Source organism: Arachis ipaensis, chromosome B2 (assembly GCF_059453495.1).
Source record: "Arachis ipaensis isolate K30076 ecotype BB chromosome B2, ASM5945349v1, whole genome shotgun sequence".
Lineage (NCBI taxonomy): Eukaryota > Viridiplantae > Streptophyta > Magnoliopsida > Fabales > Fabaceae > Arachis > Arachis ipaensis.
Genome location: NC_142437.1, coordinates 123,173,193 through 123,198,639, shown reverse-complemented (window position 1 = coordinate 123,198,639; position 25,447 = coordinate 123,173,193). Strand labels below are relative to the sequence as shown.

General features: G+C 29.3%; 2 protein-coding genes across 2 annotated transcripts; both read right to left on the bottom strand.

The window, feature by feature from the left end:
* Positions 1-9,642: 9,642 nt before the first annotated feature.
* LOC107628035 (uncharacterized) lies at positions 9,643-10,818 on the bottom strand. The gene has a single exon (XM_016330838.1). The coding sequence runs from the start codon at positions 10,816-10,818 to the stop codon at positions 9,643-9,645; it is 1,176 nt and encodes a 391-aa protein (XP_016186324.1).
* Positions 10,819-20,571: 9,753 nt separating this feature from the next.
* Positions 20,572-21,735, bottom strand: LOC110269334 (uncharacterized). Its single transcript, XM_021117111.1, has one exon. The coding sequence runs from the start codon at positions 21,733-21,735 to the stop codon at positions 20,572-20,574; it is 1,164 nt and encodes a 387-aa protein (XP_020972770.1).
* Between the last annotated feature and the right edge of the window lie 3,712 nt (positions 21,736-25,447).

Below are 25,447 nucleotides of genomic sequence, written 5' to 3'. Positions count from 1 at the left end.
AATAGAGATATTCACATTTGTAATACAAAAAAAATTCAAAAAATATATAAAAGAATATCCATTCAGTATGAAATAGAAACATTTCGATACTTAACAGAAGAAACATCCATATATATTAACTTATTTTTATTAAGATGAGTTTCGAAGTCCAACCCATTAAAAAGTTGATAGGAGTTGGCTGAACTCCCTCTTGATTTCCTAACAGAATTGTTATTGAAATCCTTGTAGAAATAGCCAATGAATATTTGCATGGCAGAAAAAAATGCAATTGACTTTATTAAATTTATATAGTATGTAAGTCTGAGGCACTTAGCAGACTAATAGTTCCTATTTGAAGGATGAATCACTAAGAATAAATATTTCAATAACAGTATCTTTTATGGTAAACTGTTCCTTCATAAACAATATGTTTCATGGTATTGACTATAACTAATCGTTGACGGACATGAACACAGCACTTATTTTATGTTTGAAGATAAATCATACATTTTATTATTATCATCATGAACTGCAATATCATAAAAGATTTCAGTAGTTTCAATGGATTCAATCCATAAATTTTTGTTTGAATTTGATAAAAGCTAGCCTTTTCTTTCACTTATTTTGTTTTGATGAACACTCTTTCTTGATAGTAAAACACACAAAATTGGTTCATTTTTATAAGTAAATAGTAGTTATCTCTATTAATGGACTTGTGGGTGGATCTGTTCGTTGGCCAATAAGTGAGTTACTACATGTACATTGCAAAATTCAATATCCAACATTTATTTAAACGAGTGAATTGAACCATTCAATCAATTGAAATTGATTTTTTTATACATTATATTATCATTTAAAATTACCTTGATCCTTATCCATATGAATAAAAAAAATATCCACACATGCATACACCTTGCCTATTCATTTAAAAATCCTTTCTCATCTTGATTTATATAGGAATCTATAAAGCAATCAAATTAACTTGACACAAATGATCAAACATCTTGTTTACACAAGAACAATGACACTGTCCTATTTTTTGTTTTTTTTTTCAAGTTTGTTTCCCACATCACATTGTCCTTGCCACAACAATTGTGAAAATATATTAGAAAGAAGTACCTAAATTATAAATTGTATTATCCTTAATTTATGGTAACAAGTGAACTATCATACTAGTATGAAAAAAATAAAATTTATCTAGACACAAGATGATCATACTAGTATTAAAATGCATCTTGTTTTTATGATCTTTAGTAAAAAAAATGTGTTTTACAACAAAAAGTTTTATCAATATTTTTTTAGACAATAAATAAATTCTTTTCTTAATTTTAATTATTAATCTTCTATTTTTCAAGAATAAATCAAAATCAAATAAATATCATGCTAATAAATTGCTTACCAAATTAAAATTAAGATAACAAATTGTAACATATATTTCTTCACGTAATAAAATAACAAGAATAATAAGATGTAATCAAGAACTTAAATTTCTTATCAAAATAATTAAGGAGCAGGACTGAACCACATGTTCCAACGTGAAATTGGCAAAGAAGAACTAATTAGAAAATGGCTAATGGTTCTATCAGCCAAGAAAAAGACTCCTATATCATATTCTTTAAATCCATTATATCGATATTGCGGCTGATAGGGGCAGAGAGGAGTATTTGCATGGCAGAAAAATATGCAGTTGCCTCTTTTAAACCGTTCTGCAAGTCTGAGCCCCTTAGCAGACACAAGACTCACCTTGGTGTAATCCCAGAACAAGAAACGATCACCAATATCAAAAACCTCACACCATTTAAGATTTTTTCTGTCCAACTTAAAAACAGTAAACCCTTCTGTGTCGTAACATCTACTTCGCAAATGACGAACTATCAACAGCTCCCCAGTGCTAGTGTCCATTACCATCTGATGAGATCGTTTGAAGAATTCATCACTAAGAAGAAGTTTGCTAAAATCAATGCCTTCTTCTATGGTATTTAGCATAACCAACCGTTCAACGACATGATCATCACCATGATTATCTCCTAGGGTAAACACGAACACAACGCTTGTTCCATGTTTGAAGGTAAGACCATACAGTTTATTATTGTCATGAACTTCAATATCATAAAATAATTCATCGGTTTCAATGGATTCAATCCATGATCCTTGCTTGAATCTGATAAAAGCTAGCCTTTGCTTCCTATGTTCTGGTCCGATTAAGTTGTACACTTTGCAAACCACAATCAAGAAAGCAACAACGAACTCCTCAGACCCCGGTGGTGCAGAATTGAATGCAACACGAACTTGATAATGACACCACCCTTCATAAAACAAGAACAGTTTTGGAAGCTTGAATCTGGCTCGAGAAAACGGGTTGAAGAATAAAAGCTCAGAGAAAGTTTGGCCCTTGACCAACTCATAATGAAATAAATTGAACACCAACCAACCTTGCACCAAGAAAACCTTATTGTAGCTACTACTGTCGATTTCTCGCGGCCATTTTTCAGTGAGCACAGTGGAATAATGGTTGCTCCATGGGACGGATAAGCTTCCAAAGTTGTTGGGAGACCCCAATGAAAGAGAGAGCATGAATGGGAGCTGAGATGAAAATATGGCGTCAGCGGCCTTTTGCCAAGAGCGACATGTGGCACGAAAATTCATGATATCATTCAAACATAGCCTTTGAAAAATTAATTCCCACAGTTCCAGAAGCAAATCCATCCGATCCATCAGAAGATGATGGATCAAATGTTAGGTTAATGATTTAATCAAGGTGACTCACCTCTCAATATAAGAATTTTGCCCCAAGAAAAACGGAAAAAAAAAATAGAATGTAGAGAGAGTATCTCTTTTCATTCAAACGAGCCTAACGTCTAAAGATTTCGTCAACGAAACCTAACGAAAACGGGGTGATAGAACTCCTCAACTCCTCTAGCATTTTTCATCACGGTACTACTACTAAGCTCAGCAGATAGTGTATTTTTCCAATGTAGAAATTACCAAAAAAAAAAGTGTATCAATGTAGAGGTAGGACCATAGGAGAGTATAGCAATGCGTAGCACGATAGATAATTAGGATTTATAAAAAAATTATTGAATAATCAATAATAAAAAAGTGGAAACTCACAATAGCAGAGTTAAAAAAAAATTAGGCTGGGTTTGGTAAAGTTTTTTCGGGAGGTGCTTGGTCATTTTGCGTTTGGTAAATTAAAAAGCTCAAGTGCTTGTGCTTGCGGCTTTTAAAGGTTAGGGGTGCTTTTGAAAGCACCTAGGAGGGAGCTTTTCAAAGCTAGTTTGTGCTTTTCAAAATTTAAAAGTCTAATATAACCTCATATGTTAACTAATTTTCAAATTTAATGTTTGCATTTATGTCTATTATAGTATTTTTAAATTTTAAAAGCTATTTTACCAAACACAATTGATGTTACTTATGTTTATTAAAAGTTGTTTTTGATTTGATTTACCAAACATAAATGCTACAACTTTTAAAAAGCCATCTTTTAAAAGTTAACTTTTATAAGCTACTTTTAAAAAGTAAAAGCTTTACCAAACTAAGCCTAAGGCTAACAAAAGAAATTTTAACATAAAAAATATATAATGCATTTAGGCCATGCATTTATATTAAAAATAAAATTCATAAATAAAATTATTTTAAAAGTTTGTTAGAAATATAACAAGAAATAAATAATTTTACAAAAAGAAATAATTTTAAAATAATATTCTTCAAATTTTGAATGACATGAGATTTTTAATAATTAAATCAAAATAGAACATTTTAATAATTTTTTTAAATATAAATAATCAAACTATTTTTGTCTTAAAGTTTTCCCAATTGATCCAACACATTAAATTTAAATATATACTTCACCATTGGAAGATAATTTTTATTTTTAATCATGTTAAATCATTTAAAGATCTATTTGAAATACAATTGAATTCAAATTGATTTAATTTTAAAATAAAAATTGAATTGATTTGTAAATCTCATTAATTAAGATTATAATTAAATTTAAATTTTTTTAAAATAAAATTTGGTTAGAATTAAAATGTAAATAATTATTTTTATATTTTAGATATAAATATTAATAATAAGAATATTAGTAATGAAAAACGGTAGTAAATAAAAATTAAATTATTATATCAACTTGTAAAATTTTATATCATTAATTCTATCACTTAATAATTTATTTCCAATTCATTTTAAATCAAATCAAATCAATTCTAAAAAAAATTTTCAAATTCATCCTGTATAGTCCCAATCTTATTTTTCAATTTTATCTTACTTCAAATATTTTGGTCAATGATATCTTATCCTAGTGATATACTTACCATATAAAGAGGCCGTTCTATTCTATAGTAAGTTAGAAAAAATTGGTCAAACTTTGAATATGAAAATCTTAAAACTTTAATACAATTATAACTGCCTTGGTATCCTTATTTCCAAAATTTATAGGGTTGTAGAATTTTTTCGATGAATTATTATAGAAGCTTCTACAAAACCGGCATATATGTAGTTTATCAGAGAGGGTAATATTGGAAGCTATTATGCCGTTTTACTAGCAAACCAACTAAAAGTTTAACCAACTGGAGCTAACTAATTAAAAAACACATTCATTATAAAAAAAAAATTTAATAATAATTACCACTATCCTAGATTAGCTTGAGTAATAAATTGAAAATACAAGAATTGCATAGTAAAAATAGCATATAAATAAAGGAGGTAACAAAAGATAACAGCATTATGTGCAACAGTGATAACCAAAAGATCATTGGATATTAAATCTTCAAACAGTGGAAAGAATCAGAAACTGGATACTGTTAATAACAGCAAGAACATATGCAAAATGCGATAGTTACCTCAACTTCTAACACATTTGAAGAGTGTGAATCGAGAAAAGGCTGACAAAGTCTTCTGAACCTTGTCTCTCCCTCACAATGAACAAACACCTCTATCACAAAATTTGTATCCCTTCTATCATTGAAGATTGGACACAAATTTTTATCCTTTTGTAGTTGTCTGTGAAGAATTAAATGAGTTTTGTCTTTCTTTGTTTTTTTTTTTTAAACACAAACTAAACACACTATAAATACTATTTGAATAATCAAGGTGTAACATACCTTTTTGAGGATGAGATTAGGAAACTGGATGATCAAGTTAGTGAGGGGATCTATGACGGTACAACGGAGGCTAGACGGAAGGCGTTGGTGAGATTTTGCGGAAAGTGGTACGCTAGAAAGGAAATCCATTGGAAGCAGTTGTCTCGGTCCAAACATGTGAGGGATATGGACAGGAATACCCGATATTTTCACAATATTGCCTCAGCTAGAAGGCGCAATAACAGGATTGATGCTCTGATGATCCATGGAAGGCTGGTAAGGAACCAAGTCAGAATAAAGCATGCAATACGGGGATTCTATAAGGAGTTATATCGACAGGAGTTTGCCCCTAGGATTGGTGTTCGGGATGGGTTGTTGAAGCAAATTGGTAGAGAGGAGGCAGACGCTTTAGAGGTTCTACCTACTATGGAGGAGATAAGAGAGGCAGTCTGGGATTGTGAATCTTCTAAGGCCCCAGGTAGTGATGGGTACAATATGAATTTCATCAAGAAATGCTGGGAAGAGATTGGTACGGAGTTCACTGAGGCAGTGATGGACTTCTTCGAAAGGGCTAAGCTACCTAACGATGTAAACTTAACTTGGGTGACGCTGGCCCCAAAGTTTGTGGGGGCAAAAGAGATCAAGGATTTTCGGCCGATTAGCTTGGTAGGTTGTGTGTATAAAGTGGTTTCAAAGGTGCTGGTGAGGAGAATGAGATCGATTATGCCAGGCTTGGTGGGTGAGACTCAGACTGCTTTTGTGAAAGGCAGAAAGATTCATGACGGTGCTCTTATCGCCTGCGAGACGGTCCATTGGCTGAAGTCACGAAGAAAGGAAGCGGCAATTATTAAGTTGGATTTTCATAAAGCTTATGATAGAGTCAGATGGAGCTTCGTGGATATAGTGTTAGAGAAAATGGGATTTGGACAGCGTTGGAGGAATTGGGTAAAGGAGTGTCTTACTACGGCCACTATGTCGGTACTGGTAAATGGGTCGCCATCCAAGCCGTTTAAGATGGAGCGAGGACTCCGACAAGGGGATCCTCTCTCTCCATTTCTGTTTGTGCTAGTAGTTGATGTGTTGCATCGGATGCTGGGAGAAGCTGTCAGAAACGGCCGCATTGAACCACTGCTGGTGGGAGGAGAGCATATCGCATTGTCGCATTTACAATTTGCAGATGATACGATATTGTTTTGCCCCCCAGTAACAGAGACAATTGTGAATTATAAGAGACTGCTACAGTGTTTTGAGCTGATGTCGGGATTGAGTATCAATTTTGATAAGTCAAATCTGATAGCGTTGAATTGCGAGCAGGATTGGATAGATCATGCGTGTGGTCTGCTGGGATGCCAGCAAGCGGTATTACCAATAAGGTATCTCGGAATTTCCTTGGGGGCAAATCCGCGTTTGGTGAAGACTTGGAAACCGATAATAGATAAGGTGGAAGAGAAACTTAGCCTGTGGAAAGCAAAGGTCTTAAACAAAGCGGGTAAGCTCGTGCTTATAAAATCAGTGCTGAATAGCCTTCCGATATATTACCTTAGTCTGTACAAGATGCCAAAGGCGGTTGCGGACAAGCTGATATCTTTGCAAAGGAGATTTATGTGGTGTAAGGGGGATGGTAATGAGGGTGTCCCATTAGTTAAGTGGGAGCTGGTCCAGGCTCCGAAAAAAGCTGGGGGATTGGGGGTTGGGGATACATTGCTTCGAAACACAGCGCTCTTGTTTAAGTGGTGGTGGAGGTTTTCAGAGGAGGAGTGTCCATTGTGGAAGAAGATTGTTTGCTCATGTAACAACCTGAACCCTGATATAATGCTCGTAAATCAGCAGCTACCGGTTAGAGGAGGGCCCTGGAAAGACATTTGCCAATTGAACATCATAGAACAGAGGATAAAAGACAAAATGCTTACTGGTATGGCGATGGAGGTAGGTAACGGAAGGAGGACTCGGTTTTGGGAGGATAATTTGCTGCAAGGTGGACCCCTGAAAGTGGCTTTTCCAAGACTTTATGCTATTTCGAACCAACAAGGAGCTATGATAGGGGTTTGTGGGTTTTGGGATGGGCTCGAGTGGATTTGGAATCTCCAGTGGAGAAGGGAACTGTTCCAATGGGAGATAGAACTGCTCCACCAGTTTCATGAGAGGTTAAGGCCGGTGAAGTTGGCAGATGGTACAGAGGATACTATGGCGTGGAGGTTTGATAGTAAAGGGGTGTTTTCTACCAGATCTGTTATGCAGATACTTCAATCAGAGACTCTTTCAGATGAGATAACGAGTTACAGCTTTACAAGTGCAGTCTGGCGAGGTGTGGTACCTTCAAGAATTGAGCTATTTGGATGGTTTGTGCTGGTTGGTCGAGTGAATACCAAGGAAAGATTGAGTAGGCTAGGCGTTATTATTCCCAGTGATAATATCTGTGTTCTGTGTAAGAAGGAGATAGAATCAGTCAAACATTTATTCCTTTTATGTGATCTAACATGGCAGGTGTGGTGCAGTTGGTTGAGGAGTTTTGGTGAGGCGTGGGTTATTCCTGGTACTATTAGGGAACTATTTGAGAGTTGGACTGGTAGGCATAAGCAAAATCAAAAGAAGAAAACGTGGCTGATTAGCTTCTTCACAGTGATCTGGAATATTTGGGTCGAACGTAATGCTAGGATCTTCAATCATAAGGAAGCAGGTGTTGAGAGTATAATAAGGAGGACGTTTATGAGCTACAAAGAATGGACCGATAGTGATCCTTTAGGCAGTTGACATGATTTATGAAATTCTATGTAGCACTTGTTGTTAGGATCTTTTGCTCCACTTTACTGTGTTGAGCTTCTTTTGTTTCAAAAAAAAACATACCTTTTGTGAGACTTTGTATGAGTAAAATAGTTTGTTCAAGTTAATCCTTAATTTAGATCCTAGCTAAAATTTGATATTGAATTTAAATTAATTTATAAAATTTCAATTGACTCAAATTTGATTTCTAAATTTATAATTATATTTCACATTAGCCTCTAAATTCATTTTTATTAACAACATACTGATTTGACACGTTAATTTATCACATTTAATCAAACAATATTGTTTAAATGATATTAAAATACATCTCGTTTTACTATGAGCTATGAATAAAAGATTTTCTTAATTTTAATTATCGATTCCTCTATTTGGTAAGAATAAATAAAGATCGATTAAACATTATGCTAATAAATTATATATCAAAATTAAAATCCGATAACAAATTGTGACATATATTTCTTATCAAAGTAATTAAAGAGCAGGAGTAAATCATATATTCTGAAGTGAGAACGGCAAAGAAAAATTGATTTTAAAATAGCTAATAATTCTGTAAGTTAAAAAAAAGAATTATCATATTTTTGAAATTCTTGTAGAAATAGCCAATTAATATTTGCATGGCAGAAAAAGATATAATTGCCTTTATTAAATTTATATAGTATGTAAGTGTAAGGCACTTACCAGACTAATGATTTCTGTTTGAAAGATGAATCACTGAGAATAAATATTTCAATAATAGTATCTTTTTTATGGTAAATTATTCCTTCATGATGAACAATATGGTTTACGGTATTTATTATAATTAATCGTTGACCAACACGAACACAACACTTGTTTTATGTTTGAAGATAAATCATACATTTTATTATTATCATCATGAACTGCAATATCATAAAAGATTTTAGTAGTTTGAATGGATTCAATTCATAAACCTTTATTTGAATTTGATAAAAGCTAGCATTTTCTTCACCTATTTTGTTTTGTTGAACATTCTTTCTTGATAGCAAAACACACAAAATTGTTCATTTTTACGAGTGAATAATAGTTATCTTTATTAATGGATTTGTGGATGGGGTTCACTAGTTGGCCAATGGGTTAGTTACTGCACTCTAACATTTATTTAAACAAACAAGTGAATTGAACCAATTTAAATTAGTTTTTTATATATTATATTATCATTTAAAATTACCTTGATCCTTCTCCATATGAATCAAAAATATATATATATCCCCTCATACACGTTGCCTATTCATTTAAAAATCAATTTTTCATCCTAGTTTATTTATGAATCTATAAAGCAATCAAATTAACTTGACACAAATGATCAAACATCTTGTTTACACAAGAACAATGACACTGTCTTATTTTTTGCTTTTTTTTTTTTTCAAGTTTGTTAGAAAGACGAAGTACCTAAATTGTAAATTGTATTATCCTTAATTTATGGTAACAAGTGAACTATCATATTAGTATGAAAAAAAAAAAAAATTAATCTAGACACAAGATGATCGTACTAGTATTAAAATGCATCTTGTTTTTATGATCTTTAGTTAAAAAAAATGTGTTTTACAACACAAAATTTTATCAATATTTTTTTAGACAATAAATAAATTTTATTCTTAATTTTAATTATTAATCTTTTATTTTCCAAGAATAAATCAAGATCAAATAAACGCCATGCTAATAAATTGTTTACCAAATTAAAATTAAGATAACAAATTGTAACATATATTTCTTCCCATAAGAAAATAACAAGAATAATAAGAGAATGCAATCAAAAACTTAAATTTCTTTATCAAAATAATTAAGGAGCAGGACTGAACCACATGTGGTGATGTGAAAACGGTAAAGAAGAATTAATTGAAAAATGGCTAATGGTTCTATCAGCCAAGAAGAAGACTCCCATATCATGTACCCTAAATCTATCACTAAATTGAAATGGCGACAGCTGGTAGCTATTATTTGCATGGCAGAAAAATATGCAGTTGCCTCTCTTAAACCGTTCTGCAAGTCTGAGTCTCTTAGCAGACACAAGACTCACCTTGGTGAAATCCCAGAACAAGAAACGATCACCAATATCAAAAACCTCACACAATTTAAGATTGCTTCTGTCCAACTTAAAAACACTAAACCCTTCAGTGCCGTAACCTCCCCAACGACGAACTAGCAACAGCTCCCCAGTGCTAGTGTCCATTACCATCTGATGACTTTGTTTGAAGGATGCATGAGAAAAAATAAATCTGCCAACAGGATCTATATCTTGTATGGTATTTAGCATAACCAATCGTTCAACGACATGATTATCACGATGATTATCTCCGAGGGTAAACACGAACACAACGCTTGTTTCATGTTTGAAGGTAATACCATACAGTTTATTATCGTCATCAACTTGAATATCATAAAAGATTTCATCGGTTTCAATGGATTCAATCCATGATCCTTGCTTCAATTTGATAAAAGCTAGCCTTTGCTTCTTATTTTCTTGATAGCTAACCACACACAATAAAGCAACAACGAACTCCTCAGACCCCGGTGGTGCCGAATTGAATGCAACACGAAGTTGATAATAATAATACGGCCCTCCAGAAAACAAGAACAGTTTTGGAAGCTTGAATCTGGTTCGAGAAAACGGGTTGAAGAATAAAAGCTCAGAGAAAGTTTGACCCTTGACCGACTCATAATGAAATGAATTGAACACCAACCAACCTTGCACCGAGTAAACCCTATTATAGCTATTGCCGATTTCTCGCGGCCATTTTTCAGTGAACACAGTGGAATCATAGTTGCTCCATGGGGCGGATAAGGTTCCAAAGCTTCCACAGCGCGTTGTTGAAAGAGAGAGCATCAACGGAAGTTGAGATGAAAATATGGCATCAGCGGCCTTTCGCCAAGAGCGACATGTGGCACGACAATTCATGACATCATCCAAACATAGCCTTTGGAAAATTAATTCTAACAATTCCAGAGACAAATCCATCCTACCCATTGAAAGATGATGGATCAAATGTTAGGTTAATGATTTAACCAAGGTGGCTCACCTATCAAATGTTAGGTTAAATATATACTTCACCATTGTAACAGAATTTTTATTTTTAATCATATTAAATCATTTAAAGATCTATTTGAAATACAATTGAATTCAAATTGATTTAATTTTAAAATAAAAATTGATTTGATTTGAAAATTCCGTTAATTAAGATTATAACTAAATTTAAATTATTTATTTTTTTTAAATAAAATTTGGTTAAATTAAAATGATTTGATGTGTTAAAATGTAAATAATTATTTTTATATTTTAGATATTAATATTAAAAAAAAAAGAATATTAGTAATGAATAACGTAGTAAATAGAAAATTAAATTATTATATCAACTTGTAAGATTTTATATCATTAATTTCAACTTACAATAATTTATTTTTAATTCATTTCAAATCAAATCAAATCAATTCTAAAAAAAAAAAATTATTTCAAATTCACCTTATATAGTCCAAATCTTATTTTTCAATTTTGTCTTGTTTTAAATATTTTGGTCAATGATATCCTATCCTGGTGATATATCTGCCATATAAGGAGGCCCTTATCCTTCTATTCTATAGTAAGTTATAAAAAAATTGCTCAAACTTCGAATATGAAAATCTTAAAGTTTTAATTCAATTGTATTAGTATCCTTATTTCAAAAAATTTATAGGGTTGTAGAACTTTTTCAATGCATGTATTATAGAAGCTTCTACAAGCATATATGTGGTTTATCAGGGAGTGCAATATTGTGAGCTACTATATTTTTTTATATCTATTTATAAAATTTTGCCGTTTTGCTAGCAAACTAATTAAAAGTGTAACCAGCTGGAACTAACTAATTAAAAAACAAATTCATTATAAAAATATTAATAATAATTACCACTATCCTAGATTAGCTTGAGTAATAAATTGAAAATACAAGAATTGCATAGTAAAAATAGCAAATAAAATAAAGGAGGAAACAAAAGATAACAGCATTATAGTAAAAATAGCAAATAAAATAAAAGAGGAAACAAAAGATAACAGCATTATGTGCAGCAGAGATAGCCAGAAGATCATTGGATATTAAATCTTCAAACGGTGGAAAGAAACAGAAACTGAATGCTTTTAATAACAGCAAGAATATATGCAAAATGCAATAATTACATCTACTTCCAACACATTTGAAGAGTGTGAATAGAGAAAAGGCTGACAAAGTCTTCTGAACTTTGTCTCTCCCTCACAATGAACAAACACTTCTATCACAATTTGTATCCCTTCTATCATTGAAGATTGGACACAAATTTTTATCCTTTTGTATTTGTCTGTGAAGAATTAAATGAGTTTTGTCTTTCTTTATTTTTTTTAACACAAACTAAACACACTATAAATACTATTTGAATAGTCAAGGTATAACATATCTTTTGTGAGACTTTGTATGAATAAAATAGTTTGTTCAAGGTAATCCTTAATTTAGATCCTAGCTAAAATTTGATATTGAATTTAAATTAATTTATAAAATTTCAATTGGCTCAAATTTGATTTCTAAATTTATAATTATAATTTACATTAGTCTCTAAATTCATCTTTATTAACAACATACTGATTTGACACGTTAATTTGTCACATTTAATCAAACAATATTGTTTTAATATTATTAAAATACATTTCGTTTTACTATGAACTATGAGTAAAAGATTTTCTTAATTTTAATTATTGATCCTCTAATTAGCAAGAATAAATCAAGATCAATTAAACATTATGCTAATAAATTGTTTATCAAAATTAAAATCCGATAACAAATCATACGTGACATATATTTCTTCAACTTATCTAATAACAAATTGTGACATATATTTCTTATCAAAGTAATTAAAGAGCAGAAGTAAACCACATGTTCTAAAGTGAGAACGGCAAAAAAGAATTGATTTTAAAATGCCTAATAATTCTGTAAGTTAAAAAAAGAATTATCATATTCTTGAAATCCTTGTAGAAATAGGCAATGAATATTTGCATGGCAAAAAAAGATGCAATTCTCTTTATTAAATTTATATAGTATGTAAGTCTAAGGAACTTGGCAGACTAATGGTTCCTATTTAATTTGAAGGATGAATCACTAAGAATAAATATTTCAGCAATAGTATTTTTTATGGTAAACTGTTCCTTCATGAACAATATGGTTTATGGTATTTATTATAACTAATCGTTGATCAACACGAACACAACGAGTTAATACTTAATTTGGTCCCTGAACTTATATGTGAGTTTTAATTTAGTCTCTAAAATTTCAATTGTCTCTATTTAATCCCGAAAATTTATAAATGTGCCTCATATTAGTCTTTGAGACGATTTTTAATATAAAAAGGTTAATGAAGCACTGTTATAGACTAGTTAAAACTTGTAAAATGATCACGTTTTAGTTTTGGCATTTAAATAGCTCAAAAACGGCATCGTATCACTTATTTTGTTAGCTAAAACTTTAATAAACGCCATTTATGATGTTGTTTATGGGTTATTTGAGTGCAAAAACTAAAACGACATCATTCTACAAAGTTTAGTGTAGCATCCGGATGTTCACGACAGTGTTTCGTTAACGTTTGTAGGCAAAGGATCATGGTTCCAAAATGTTTGGACCATTAAATGGTCGTATAACAAAACATGTTTTTTAAGTTTTTTAATAACTGCTAAATAGTCCTTATTTAATTTTAATTATAAATTAGTCCTTTATATATTATTTAATTATAAAATTTATTTTTTATTTTATAAAATATTTTTTTATCTTTGATCTATCATGTTTATTGAGAGTAAAAAACTAAAACAATAATAAATTAGATCTTCCACTAATCGTAATAAATATTTTGCAATCTTAATCGATCATAATTTTATCATTGATCCAATTACATACATGTCGGGTTAGAAAAATCGTGTTTGTTAGAAATTCAATCGATTGGATCCACAGACCAATCGATTGAAATTGAGGCTTCCCGATCGATTGAAATTGATACACAATCGATTGAATTTTACAGGGTATGTCGGGTTTTTTTTAATTTAATCGATTGGTCATATTACCCAATCGATTAAAATCATTAAAATAATTTGGGTTTAGTTAATTCAATCGATTGGTTCTGTTACCTCCTCAGTAAATTATTATTTTCGAAAATCCAAATTTTCAACTTTAATTCCCCAAATACGAGTTTTTTTATACAGAACAAGTTTGCCGCATTATAATTTTTATAGAGTTCGCCTAATCCCGACGAACATCACTTCAAATTCTAAAAAAATGGCTAACTCAAATTCTTAAACATAATAGTTTTTTTTTTTAATTGATAATGAGAAAAGATTCTTGATAAATATGGTTTATTCTCATGTATCTATGTATTTCTGAAGACGATGATAATGGTTGCCATTAATATTAAAAAAGTATGTATAATTTTATGTACTCCTATGTACTTTTATAGACGATGATAATGGCTTAAAAATAAATTTGAGTTTCGTTGGTTTTGAAAAAAATTTGAGTGAAGTTCGTTGGGGTTAGGCCAACTCTATAAAAAATATAGAGTGCAGGGTTTTGAAAAATGATGTTTTTTTCAAAAGATCTTTTAAAAAAGTAAAAATGATTTTAGTGTTATAGGACGTAGTGTACTAAAAAATTTTTTCATTGGTAAATTTTTAAGATGTTAGGTATATTTACGGACACTGAGATGGATGAGCAATATCATGAGGACGATGACATTAACTAACAAGAAGAGCTAGTATGTGACCAAGATATGATGGATGAACAATATAAATCCGAACAAGATTTTGGAGGTAAATTTACTGAGGGAATAACAAAACTAATCAATTGTCCAGATTGTTTTGATGATTTCAATCAAAACCAATCGATTGAATAAGAAAAACCCCACATGCCTTGCAAAATTCAATCGATTGTGTATAATTCCAATCGATTGAAGTTTGGGAAGTCTCAATTTCAATTGATTGGTTTGTGCATCCAATCAATTGAATTTCTAACCAATACGATTTTCCCAACCGTATGTAACTGGATCAATGATAAAATTATGATCGATTAAGATTGCAAAATATTTATTACGATGAATGAAATATCTAATTTATTATTGTTTTAGTTTTTGATTCTCAATAAACATGATAGATGAATGATAAAAGAATAATTTATAAAATAAAAAATAGATTTTATAATTAAATAATATATAAATGACTAACTTATAATTAAAATTAAATAAGGACTATTTAGCGGTTATTGAAAACTTAAAAAACATGTTTTGTTATGAGACCATTTAATGATCCAAACGTTCTGGAACCATCGAATCTGGTGCCACATTTGTACGTTAAAAATTATTTCAAGGACTAACATGAGTTATGTTCACAAAGTTTGGGGACTAAATAAAGGCCATTAAAATTTTAGAGACTAAATTGAGACTTGCATAAAAGTTCAGGGACCAAATTGAGTATTATCTCCGAATACAACACTTGTTTTATGTTTGAAGATAAATCATACATTTTATTATCATCATCATGAACTGCAATATAATAAAATATTTCAGTAGTTTCAATGAATTCAATAAATAAACCTTTGTTTGAATTTGATAAAAGCTAGCATTTTCTTCACTTATTTTGTTTTGATGAACATTCTTTCTTGATAGCAAAACACACAAAATTGGTTCATTTTTACAAGTGAACAGTAGTTATATTTACCAATAGACTTGTGGATGGGGTCCGCTGGTTGGTTAATGGGTGGGTTACTGTATGTACATTATAAGATTTGAATTTCTAACATTTATTTAAATGAACAAGTGAATTGAATCACTCAATCAATCTAAATTGATTTTTTATACATTATATTATAATTTAAAATTACCTTGATAGATCCTTATCCATATGAATAAAAAAAAAATCCACACAAACTAGGGGTGTTTAAATCCAAACTGATCCAAATTAAACCGCTCATCCAATCCGATCCAAACTGAAAACCGATTAAAACCGCACTAATTCGAATTTGATTGGATTTTATTTTTTGCAAACCGCTGGATTGGATCGGATTTCGGATCTACTTTTCATAACCGATCTAATCCAATCCAAACCGCACAATGTACTATAATATTATTATTTTATTATTATATTTACAATTATACTTATAACATATTCAATTTGTTATACATTTTTCTATTATTCATGTATTATTATTATTTAATAAATATTTTATGTTCAAAATGTTATTTATTTATTTATTTATTTTAACTAACTTATAATTTTATTTCTATTGTTATGTTATCGTTAACTTTTTAAGATATTGTTAAAACTTGTTATGTCATTGTTGATTATTTAAAATTTAATGTTGAGACTTGTTATATGTATTTAATTTTTTTATTAGAAAACCGCAAATTCAAACCGATCCAAACCGCTTGTAATCGGATCGGATCGGATCGGATTTCCAAAAAAATTTCATCCAATCCAAACCGCACCGCACATAAATTAAGCGTTCGGATCGGATTACTTTTTCTCTTAAAACCGAACTAAACCGCACCGCGAACACCCCTAACACAAACACCTTGCCTATTCATTTAAAAATTCTTTTTCATCTTGGTTTATCAAAAGTTCTGAAAATCGAACCGATCATCAAACCGTTCTAGTTACTGGTTTACTTATTCATAAGTTCAACCAGTTCGACTATGGTTGAATGAAAAAATTGTTTTATAATAAAATAATAAATAAAATATAAATAAATACATTAAAATATAATTATAGTCTAATATAAATTTTAAAATATCATCCAAATTAAAAATACTACATATTCCACAATATTATAATCTCATTCAAATACAAATTCAAAAATCAAATAACAAAAGAAAGAAGTGTCATATAAACTACAAAGGAAATAAATGTCATATAAACTACAAATAATATTAAATATCATATAATATATCTCAAGGGACATTAGTGTATATATTTACAAATAAAACAAAATTGTATGTAACCCTCAGCAACAATATAATCAGATGGGGTAAAAATCAAGTACTAAACATTGAACTGAAAATTTAATAGCAATGAAATTTGTTATAGAATTTCATGAGACCATAGGGGACATGGACTGCAGTATGTTCTTGGCATCTATAGTTGACTATAGAAGAAATATATTTTAGTAACAAAGATATCAATACAATGAATCAGTTTAATTAGTGAAAGGGAGCTAAATTGGTGAAATACATTCTGGAACAATGTTTACCGTATATATTTGGAGAGACCGAATTAAAAAATACAGTTATTTTAGATTTCAAGCGAGTCAATTATGGTTCACAAATTGGCAGGATTGTAATAACTGAATCAGCTGATGGTACCTTGCGCACTGCAAGTATAATGTTTAATAGTGAATACCCAAAGCTTAAGTACTCTATTTCTCTTGAAATTGTTCATACAAAATTTTGTTTAAATAAGGAAAAACAATCCACTCAAATAAAACTTGAAAGGACTCGATCCAATTATGAGAAATACATAGAGGAAAATGATAGGCCAGTGAAAAAGCTATTTTAGTTTAAACTACGCCTTTTTATATCTTCTAAACCGACAAATGAGCATGGTTCCATTAACAGAGAATATATCCACCTCATGAAATAGTTTTGCTGCGTACAAAGCAAACAATGGTGTCTGCTCAGCATTTTTGAGAACAATAGTATTGTCACAGGCCAATGCCAGTCCAACCTTCCAAGCAAACATGAGACGAGAAAAATTTCAGGGAATGATCTGACTAGCAACACCAATCACTTGGTACAATTTTTGCACATGATATTGCCCATTAGCAATGTTTTTAATGTTTGCAATATTTACAATAACAATATTGTAGGCTTATAACAATCCATTAATCTCAACACAGATAATTAGACACAGTGATACAATAAAAAAAATTAACAGTAGCAAGATTGAAATCAAGAATATCATAATCAAAAATAAAAAATACCTTCGAGGGAAGGGCTGCGCAATGGAACAGAGCTAACGCCACTGAAGGGACTGGAACGCGGTGGAACAGAACTGACGCGGCGGGACAGTTGCTGCTCGATGAAGTTGGAAGGTTACCACGGTGGCTGTTCGAAGTTAGAGGTTGTGTTGGCGATGGTAGCAAGTTGTGGCTGGACAGAAGTGAGGGAGTGAGGGAGGAGAGAAGCTCAGAGGAGCTCTGGACAGTGGCTGAGTGTGAGAGAGGTAGAGGCGCATTTTGGTTAGCGCTGGAGTTAGGGTTCGGGGTTCCTCTACAGAGCCAAACGATGGCGTTTCTACAAAATTTAAAAAACTGGCCGGGTCATGGTTCAATGACAATTTTTAAAGTTTACGGTTTTGACATCTGATCGATTCGTTTTTTTGCATCGGTTCATGGTTCAACTAGTTCGACCGACCAGTTCAAAAAAATTTCAATTCTTTCTGCGTGTTATTCCTAAGTGATGGATTTAGTACGTTATTCTTCTTTATCTTTTTTGACCATTTTTTAAGATTTCTTTGTTACTTTTATTTATTTAATTTTCGTCTAATATATATATATATATACAAATTATTTGAAAAAACAAAGTTTAGTATTTTAAAAAAGAAATAAAATTTCATGTTTTTTATCTGTATAGGAACGATGAAAAAGAAAAAATTAGGAATCGAAAATGAAATACCAAAATATTAAAATTCACATGGAAGGAAGAAACTGTGAAAATATATGAAAACATCTTTTCAATTGCTAAATTTCTTCTCTAACATATATTTTAAATTAAACTGTAAAAATATATTCAATTATAAATTTACCATTAAATTAAATTTCATGGTAATTAAGCTTTTATTTTACTAATAAACTATTTTTATAAAAATTATTGTTAATTTTTTAAAATTATTTTATAAATAAATAATTTCTTTTAAAATAATGAGACGATAATTCACTTGTCTAAAAATTATGATTTCATTATAATATACGATTTTGTGTTTTTACTTAAAAAAAATTAGAATTTATTTTAAATAAAACTAAAGTATCTATCAACGTTCTTATATTTAAGTAACTACTATTTAAAAGTTATCTAATGGTCCTAGCTCCTAGGATGGCATGACTTTTTTTTTACCTAAATCACCATGGGATAACACGCTTTACGTTTCATACTCTCTAACACGATTAAAAGAATATGCGTATATTTATATTATTTTTAAATTAAAAGAATATTCTTATTTAAAATAATATGAGTATATTTATTTAAATTTAAAAAATTTTAAAATAATAAGAATATGTTTATTTAAAATATTAAAATTTAAAATTATAAATAAACTTACTTATATTAATGTTAAATTTTATTTAAAATAATACAAATATATTTATTTAAATTAAAAAAATTAAAATAATAAGAATACATTTATTTAAAAAATTTTAATTTAAAAATAATATAAGTGTATTTATTTGTTAGTTAAAAATTAACAACTGTTATTTTTTTTAAAATCAAATAAATATAATTAATTATATTAGTACAATAATATGAATACATATAATTTTATAAATAATTAATTTAAATTATATTTATTTAAATTTTAAATTATAAACTAATACAAATTTTATAATTTAAAATTCTAATTATTTAAATAAAATTAAATTAATTAAAAAACAAAAATATACTAATACAATTCAAATCATATTAAAAGGTTTTGCTGAGTTCATAAACAAACTTTACGTAAATAAATAAGTTTAGTCAATGTGATAGGTAAATTTTGTGCAAATTTTATGAAAATACAATAAAAAAATTAAATCCTAAAAAATAATGTGATTTTTTTAGAATTAAATTTTTTATATTTTATAATAAAAAAACCTGATTAACATTGAGCTGGTCCAATATATTAGATAATTTTATTTTTTAATAATTTTTAATTACAATTTTGGTTTAAAAAATGATACAGTAAACAATTAACTACAATTTCTCAATTTAAATTAGTCAATTTATTTTTAAAATAAAATACAGTGAAAAATATAACATCATAATTATATCAATTAGTTTTTTAATTAAATTATTTGTATAAAATAAACCGATTTCTTTAAATCAAATAATAATATGTGTCGCCAATGAATAATAGCTCAAATGGCATAGTCTCCCCATACTCAATTAAGAGGTTGCGGGTTCGAGTCTCATATCTTTAGTAAAAAAAAAATAATAATATGTGTCATCTATCCAAAAATAACTTCATGTAAAGTCGATTGCAGGTGAGTTTCTGCCAATCAAATTATCTTGACACTGTCCTATTTTTTGTTTTTTTTTTCAAGTTTGTTTCCCACATCACATTGTTTTTACCACAACAATGGTGAAAATATGTTAGAAAGAAGTACCTAAATTGTAAATTGTATTATCCTTAATTTATGGTAACAAGTGAACTATCATACTAGTATGAAAAAAAATAAAATTAATCTAGACACAAGATGATCATACTAGTATTAAAATGCATCTTATTTTTATGATCTTTAGTAAAAAAAATGTGTTTTACAACAAAAAGTTTTATCAATATTTTTTTAGACAATAAATAAATTTTATTTTTAATTTTAATTATTGATATTCTATTTCCCAAGAATAAATTAAAGATCAAATAAACATCATGCTAATAAATTGTTTACCAAAATAAAATTAAGCTAACAAATTGTAACATTTATTTCTTCACGTAAAAAAATAATAAGAATAATAAGAGAATGCAATCAAGAACTTAAATTTTTTATCAAAATAATTAAGGAGCAGGACTGAACCACATGTTCCGAAGTGAAATCCGCAAAGAAGAACTCATTGAAAAATGGCTAATAGTTTTATCAGCTAAGAAGAAGGCTCCTATGTTATTTGCATGGCAGAAAAATATGCAGTTGCCCCTCTTAAACTGTTCTGCAAGTCTGAGCCCCTTAGAAGACACAAGACTTACCTTGGTGTAATCCCAGAACAAGAAACGATCCCCAATGTCAAAAACCTCACACCATTTAAGATTGCTTCTGTCCAACTTAAAAACACTAAACCCTTCTGTGTCGTAAGATCTAATTGGTAAATGACGAACTAGCAACAGCTCCCCAGTGCTAGTGTCCATTACCATCTGATGGCTTCGTTTGAAGTATGCATGAGAAAAATTAAATCTTCCAATAGCATCTATATCTTGTATGGTATTTTGCATAACCAATCGTTCAACGACATGATTATCACGATAATTATCTCCGAGGGTAAACACGAACACCACGCTTGTTTGATGTTTGAAGGTAAGACCATACAGTTTATTATCGTCATGAACTTGAATATCATAAAAGAATTCATCGCTTTCAATGGATTCAATCCATGATCCTTGCTTCAATTTGATAAAAGCTAGCCTTTGCTTCGTATATTCTGGTCCGATTAAGTTGTACACTTTTTCTGGATGGCAAAACACAACCAAGAAAGCAACAACAAACTCCTCAGATCCCGGTGGTGCAGAATTGAATGCAACACTAACTTGATAATAATACGGCCCTCCAGAAAACAAGAACAGTTTTGGAAGCTTGAATCTGGCTCGAGAAAACGGGTTGAAGAATAAAAGCTCAGAGAAAGTTTGGCCTTTGACCGACTCATAACGAAATATATTGAACACCAACCAGCCTTGCACCGAGTAAACCCTATTATAGGTACGGTCAATGTTTTGCGGCCATTTTTCAGTGAGCACAGTAAAATCATGGTTGCTCCATGGGGCGGATAAACTTCCAAAGCTTCCACAGCATCTTGTTGAAAGAGAGAGCATCAATGGAAGCTGAGATGAAAATATGGCGTCAGCGGCCTTTCGCCAAGAGCGGCATGTGGCACGACAATTCATGGCATCATCCAAAGATATTCTTTGGAAAATTAATTCCAACAATTCCAGAGACAAATGCATTAAACCCATCGGAATATGATGGATCAAATGTTAGATTAATGATTTAATCAAGGTGACTCACCTCTCAAAACGAGTTTTAAATATATACTTCACCAGAGATTTTTTTTTAATCATGTTAAACAATTGAATTCAAATTGATTTAATTTTAAAATAAAAATTGATTTTATTTGAAAATCCCGTTAATTAAGATTATAACTAAATTTAAATTATTTAAATTTTTTTAAAATAAAATTTGGTTAGAATTAAAATGATTTGATGTGTTAAAATGTAAACAATTATTTTTATATTTTAGATATCATTATTAAAAATAAGAATATTAGTAATAAAAATTTTAAACCAAATGGTAGGAAAAATTACAGGATTCTACCAAAGAAAAAGACGCGACAAGGATCAATCAAAAAACATATTTTTATGTAATTCGAATCAAGTTAATTCGAATTAGGAAACCAAGAGTAATTCGAATTAATAGAAAAGTGTAATTCGAATTTGATCCATTCGAATTATGTACTCATCAAGTCATAGGTAGTTCGAATCAATCAAATTCGAATTATACATGCAGGGTGACTTAGAGTAGTTCGAATCACACTGATTTTAATTACGAGGGAAGCAATTCAAAATGTAGTTCGAATCTGACTCCTTCAAATTATATATATATAATTCGAAATTGTGCATGAGAATGTTCGAAGTTTGCTGCGAATTATCAAGCCACCCACGTGAATTCTATGACATAAATTTAATCCATGCAATTATTTTAATACACAACAATATTTATATGGAGCCAATGCTAAATCGAATTCAATTAGTTCAATAATACGAGTCTATGAAAAAAATTACATTTTATAAAGTTTAAAAATTTTTATTATGTAATAGATTAGTAAAAAAGTACATTGCAAATTTTTACAATACTCATTGTAACAATGTTTAATTTAAAAATTGTTATTTAAATTTTAGTTGTACTTGTTACAAAATAAATAATTACAATAAATTTTTTTTATAAAACTTCTTTAAAAGATGCCATGAGTATTATAAAAAATATCTTGAATTGATTTACATAAATTGACTTACAAATTTTTATAGTATTCCTAAAATCTTTTAAAAAAATTTTCACATTTTATAAAATTATTTACAATAATAATAATAATAATAATAATAATAATAATAATAATAATAATAATAATAAGGTTTAAACATACTTTATTATATTAGGTTAGATAAAAATTAAACTATTTAAATAAATAATTCAGTGTTTAGAAATCAAGCATTAGAATAGTTTTTTGAGAAGTACTTATCATATCATAAATTCATAATTACGTAAGTATGCGAAGAATTTATTTTTTAAATTATGTTTTTAAATTAAATGGCTTTTAATATTATTAAATTGTCCTATTTTTAAATGAGTCAATTCATTTTATATTTATTTTTTAAAATTTTTATTGTAATTATTCATTTTGTAACAAGTACAACTAAAATTTAAATAACAATTTTAAATTAAACATTGTTATGATGAGCACTATAAAAATTTGTATTGTACTCCTTTACTAACCTATTACATAATAAAAATTTTTAAACTTTATAAAATACAATCTTTTTTCATAGATTCTCGAACTAATTAAATTCGATTTAGCATTGACTCCATATAAATATTATTGTTGTGTATTAAAATAATTGTATAGATTAAATTTATGTCATGGAATTCACGTGAGTGGCTTGATAATTCGAAGCAACCAACTTCAAACATACTCGTGCACAATTTCGATATATAAAAGAGTCAGATTCAAACTACACTTTGAATTGCTTCTCTCATAATTCGAATCAATGTGATTCGAACTACCCTAAATCAATCTGCATGCGTAATTCAAATCTGGTGGATTCGAACTACCTATTACTTAATGCATGCATAATTCGAATGGATCACATTCGAATTAGACTTTCCTAATTATAATTAGACTTTCCTAATTTGAATTACATAAAAACATGCTTTTGCTGGATCCTTGTTGCATTTTTCTCTTTGGTAGAATCCTGTATTTTCTTCTACCATTTGGTTTAATACTGTGATTTGCCCAATAAAAAAACGATAGTAAATAAAACATTAAATTATTATATCAACTTGTAAAATTTTTTATCATTAATTCTAACACACAATAATTTATTTCCAATTCATTTCAAATCAAATCAAATCAATTCTAAAAAAAATTAATTTCAAATTCATCCATAATAGTTTAAATCTTATTTTTTAATTTTGTCTTGCTTTAAATATATTGGTTAATAATATCTTATCCGGTGATATATCTCTCATGTAAGGAGGCCGTTCTATTCTATAATAAATTAAAAAAAAATTGTTCAAACTTTAAATATGAAAATCTTAAAGCTTTAATTCAATTGTAATTGTCTTGGTATCCTTATTTCAAAAAATTTATAGGGTTGTAGAATTTTTTAAAGAATCTATTATAGAAGCTTCTACAAAATTAGCGTATATATAGTTTATCAGAGAGTGTAATATTGGGAGCTACTATGTTTTTTTAATATCTATTTATAAAGTTTTGTTAGCAAACTAACTAAAGCTGTAACTAACTGAAGCTAACTAATTAAAAAATAGATTCATTATATAAAAAAAAAAAATAATTACCACTATCCTAGATTAGCTTGAGCAATAAATTGAAAATACAAAAATTACATAATAAAAATAGCATATAAAATAAAGGAGGAAACAAAAGATAACAACATTATGTGCAGCAGACATAACTAGAAGATTATTGGATATTATTATATTAAATCTTCAAACAGTCGAAAGAATCAGAAACTGGATGCGGTTAATAACAGCAAGAACATATGCAAAATGCAATAGTTACCTCTACTTTCAACACATTTAAAGAGTGCGGATAGAGAAAAGGCTGACAAAGTCTTCTGAACCTTGTCTCTCCCTCACAATGAACAAACACCTCTATCACAAAATTTGTTCCCTTCTTTTATTGGAGATTGGACACAAATTTTTATCTTTTTGTATTTATTTGTTAAGAATTAAATGAATTTTGTCTTTTTCTGTTTTTATTTAAAAAAAAAACACAAACTAAATACACCATAAATACTATTGAATAGTCAAGGTGTAACATACTTTTTTGTGAAACTTTGTATGACCAAAATAGTTTGTTTAAGTTAATCTTTAATTTAGATCTTAAAATTTGATGTTGAATTTAAATTAATTCATAAAATTTTAATTGACTCAAATTTGACTTCTAAATTTTTTTGGTGGCTAATTTGACTTCTAAATTTATTATAATTATAATTCACATTAGTTTCTAAATTTATCTTTATTTATTATTTTTTTTACCAAATATAGGAGACTCGAACCCGCAACCTCTTAAATGATTATGGGGAGACTATGCCATTTGAGCTATTACTCATTGGCAAATTTATCTTTATTAACAACATACTGATTTGACACGTTAATTTATCACATTTATCTTTTTTTTTTCAAAGATAAATATTATTTTATTAATATAAAATAAAAGTGTTTCCATAAGGAAGTACAAAAGAATTGGGTATTCCCATTTATCATCAGCTGTGACTGAAAGACTAAGAGCTTAAAGAAGAGTAAAGTAAGATTAAAGAAAAAGTAGCATCTATCAGGTATGGTTCACGAGTTCACGCACTAAATTGCTAGCTTCTTTCACTATCTCTGGTGCTGGGCTTATTACCTTCTCAAAAACACACCGATTCCTCG

Bases quoted from the DNA above. Each gene is read 5' to 3' on its own strand.
- LOC107628035 (XM_016330838.1), bottom strand. From the start codon at position 10,818: ATGGATTTGTCTCTGGAATTGTTAGAATTAATTTTCCAAAGGCTATGT.
- LOC110269334 (XM_021117111.1), bottom strand. From the start codon at position 21,735: ATGGGTTTAATGCATTTGTCTCTGGAATTGTTGGAATTAATTTTCCAA.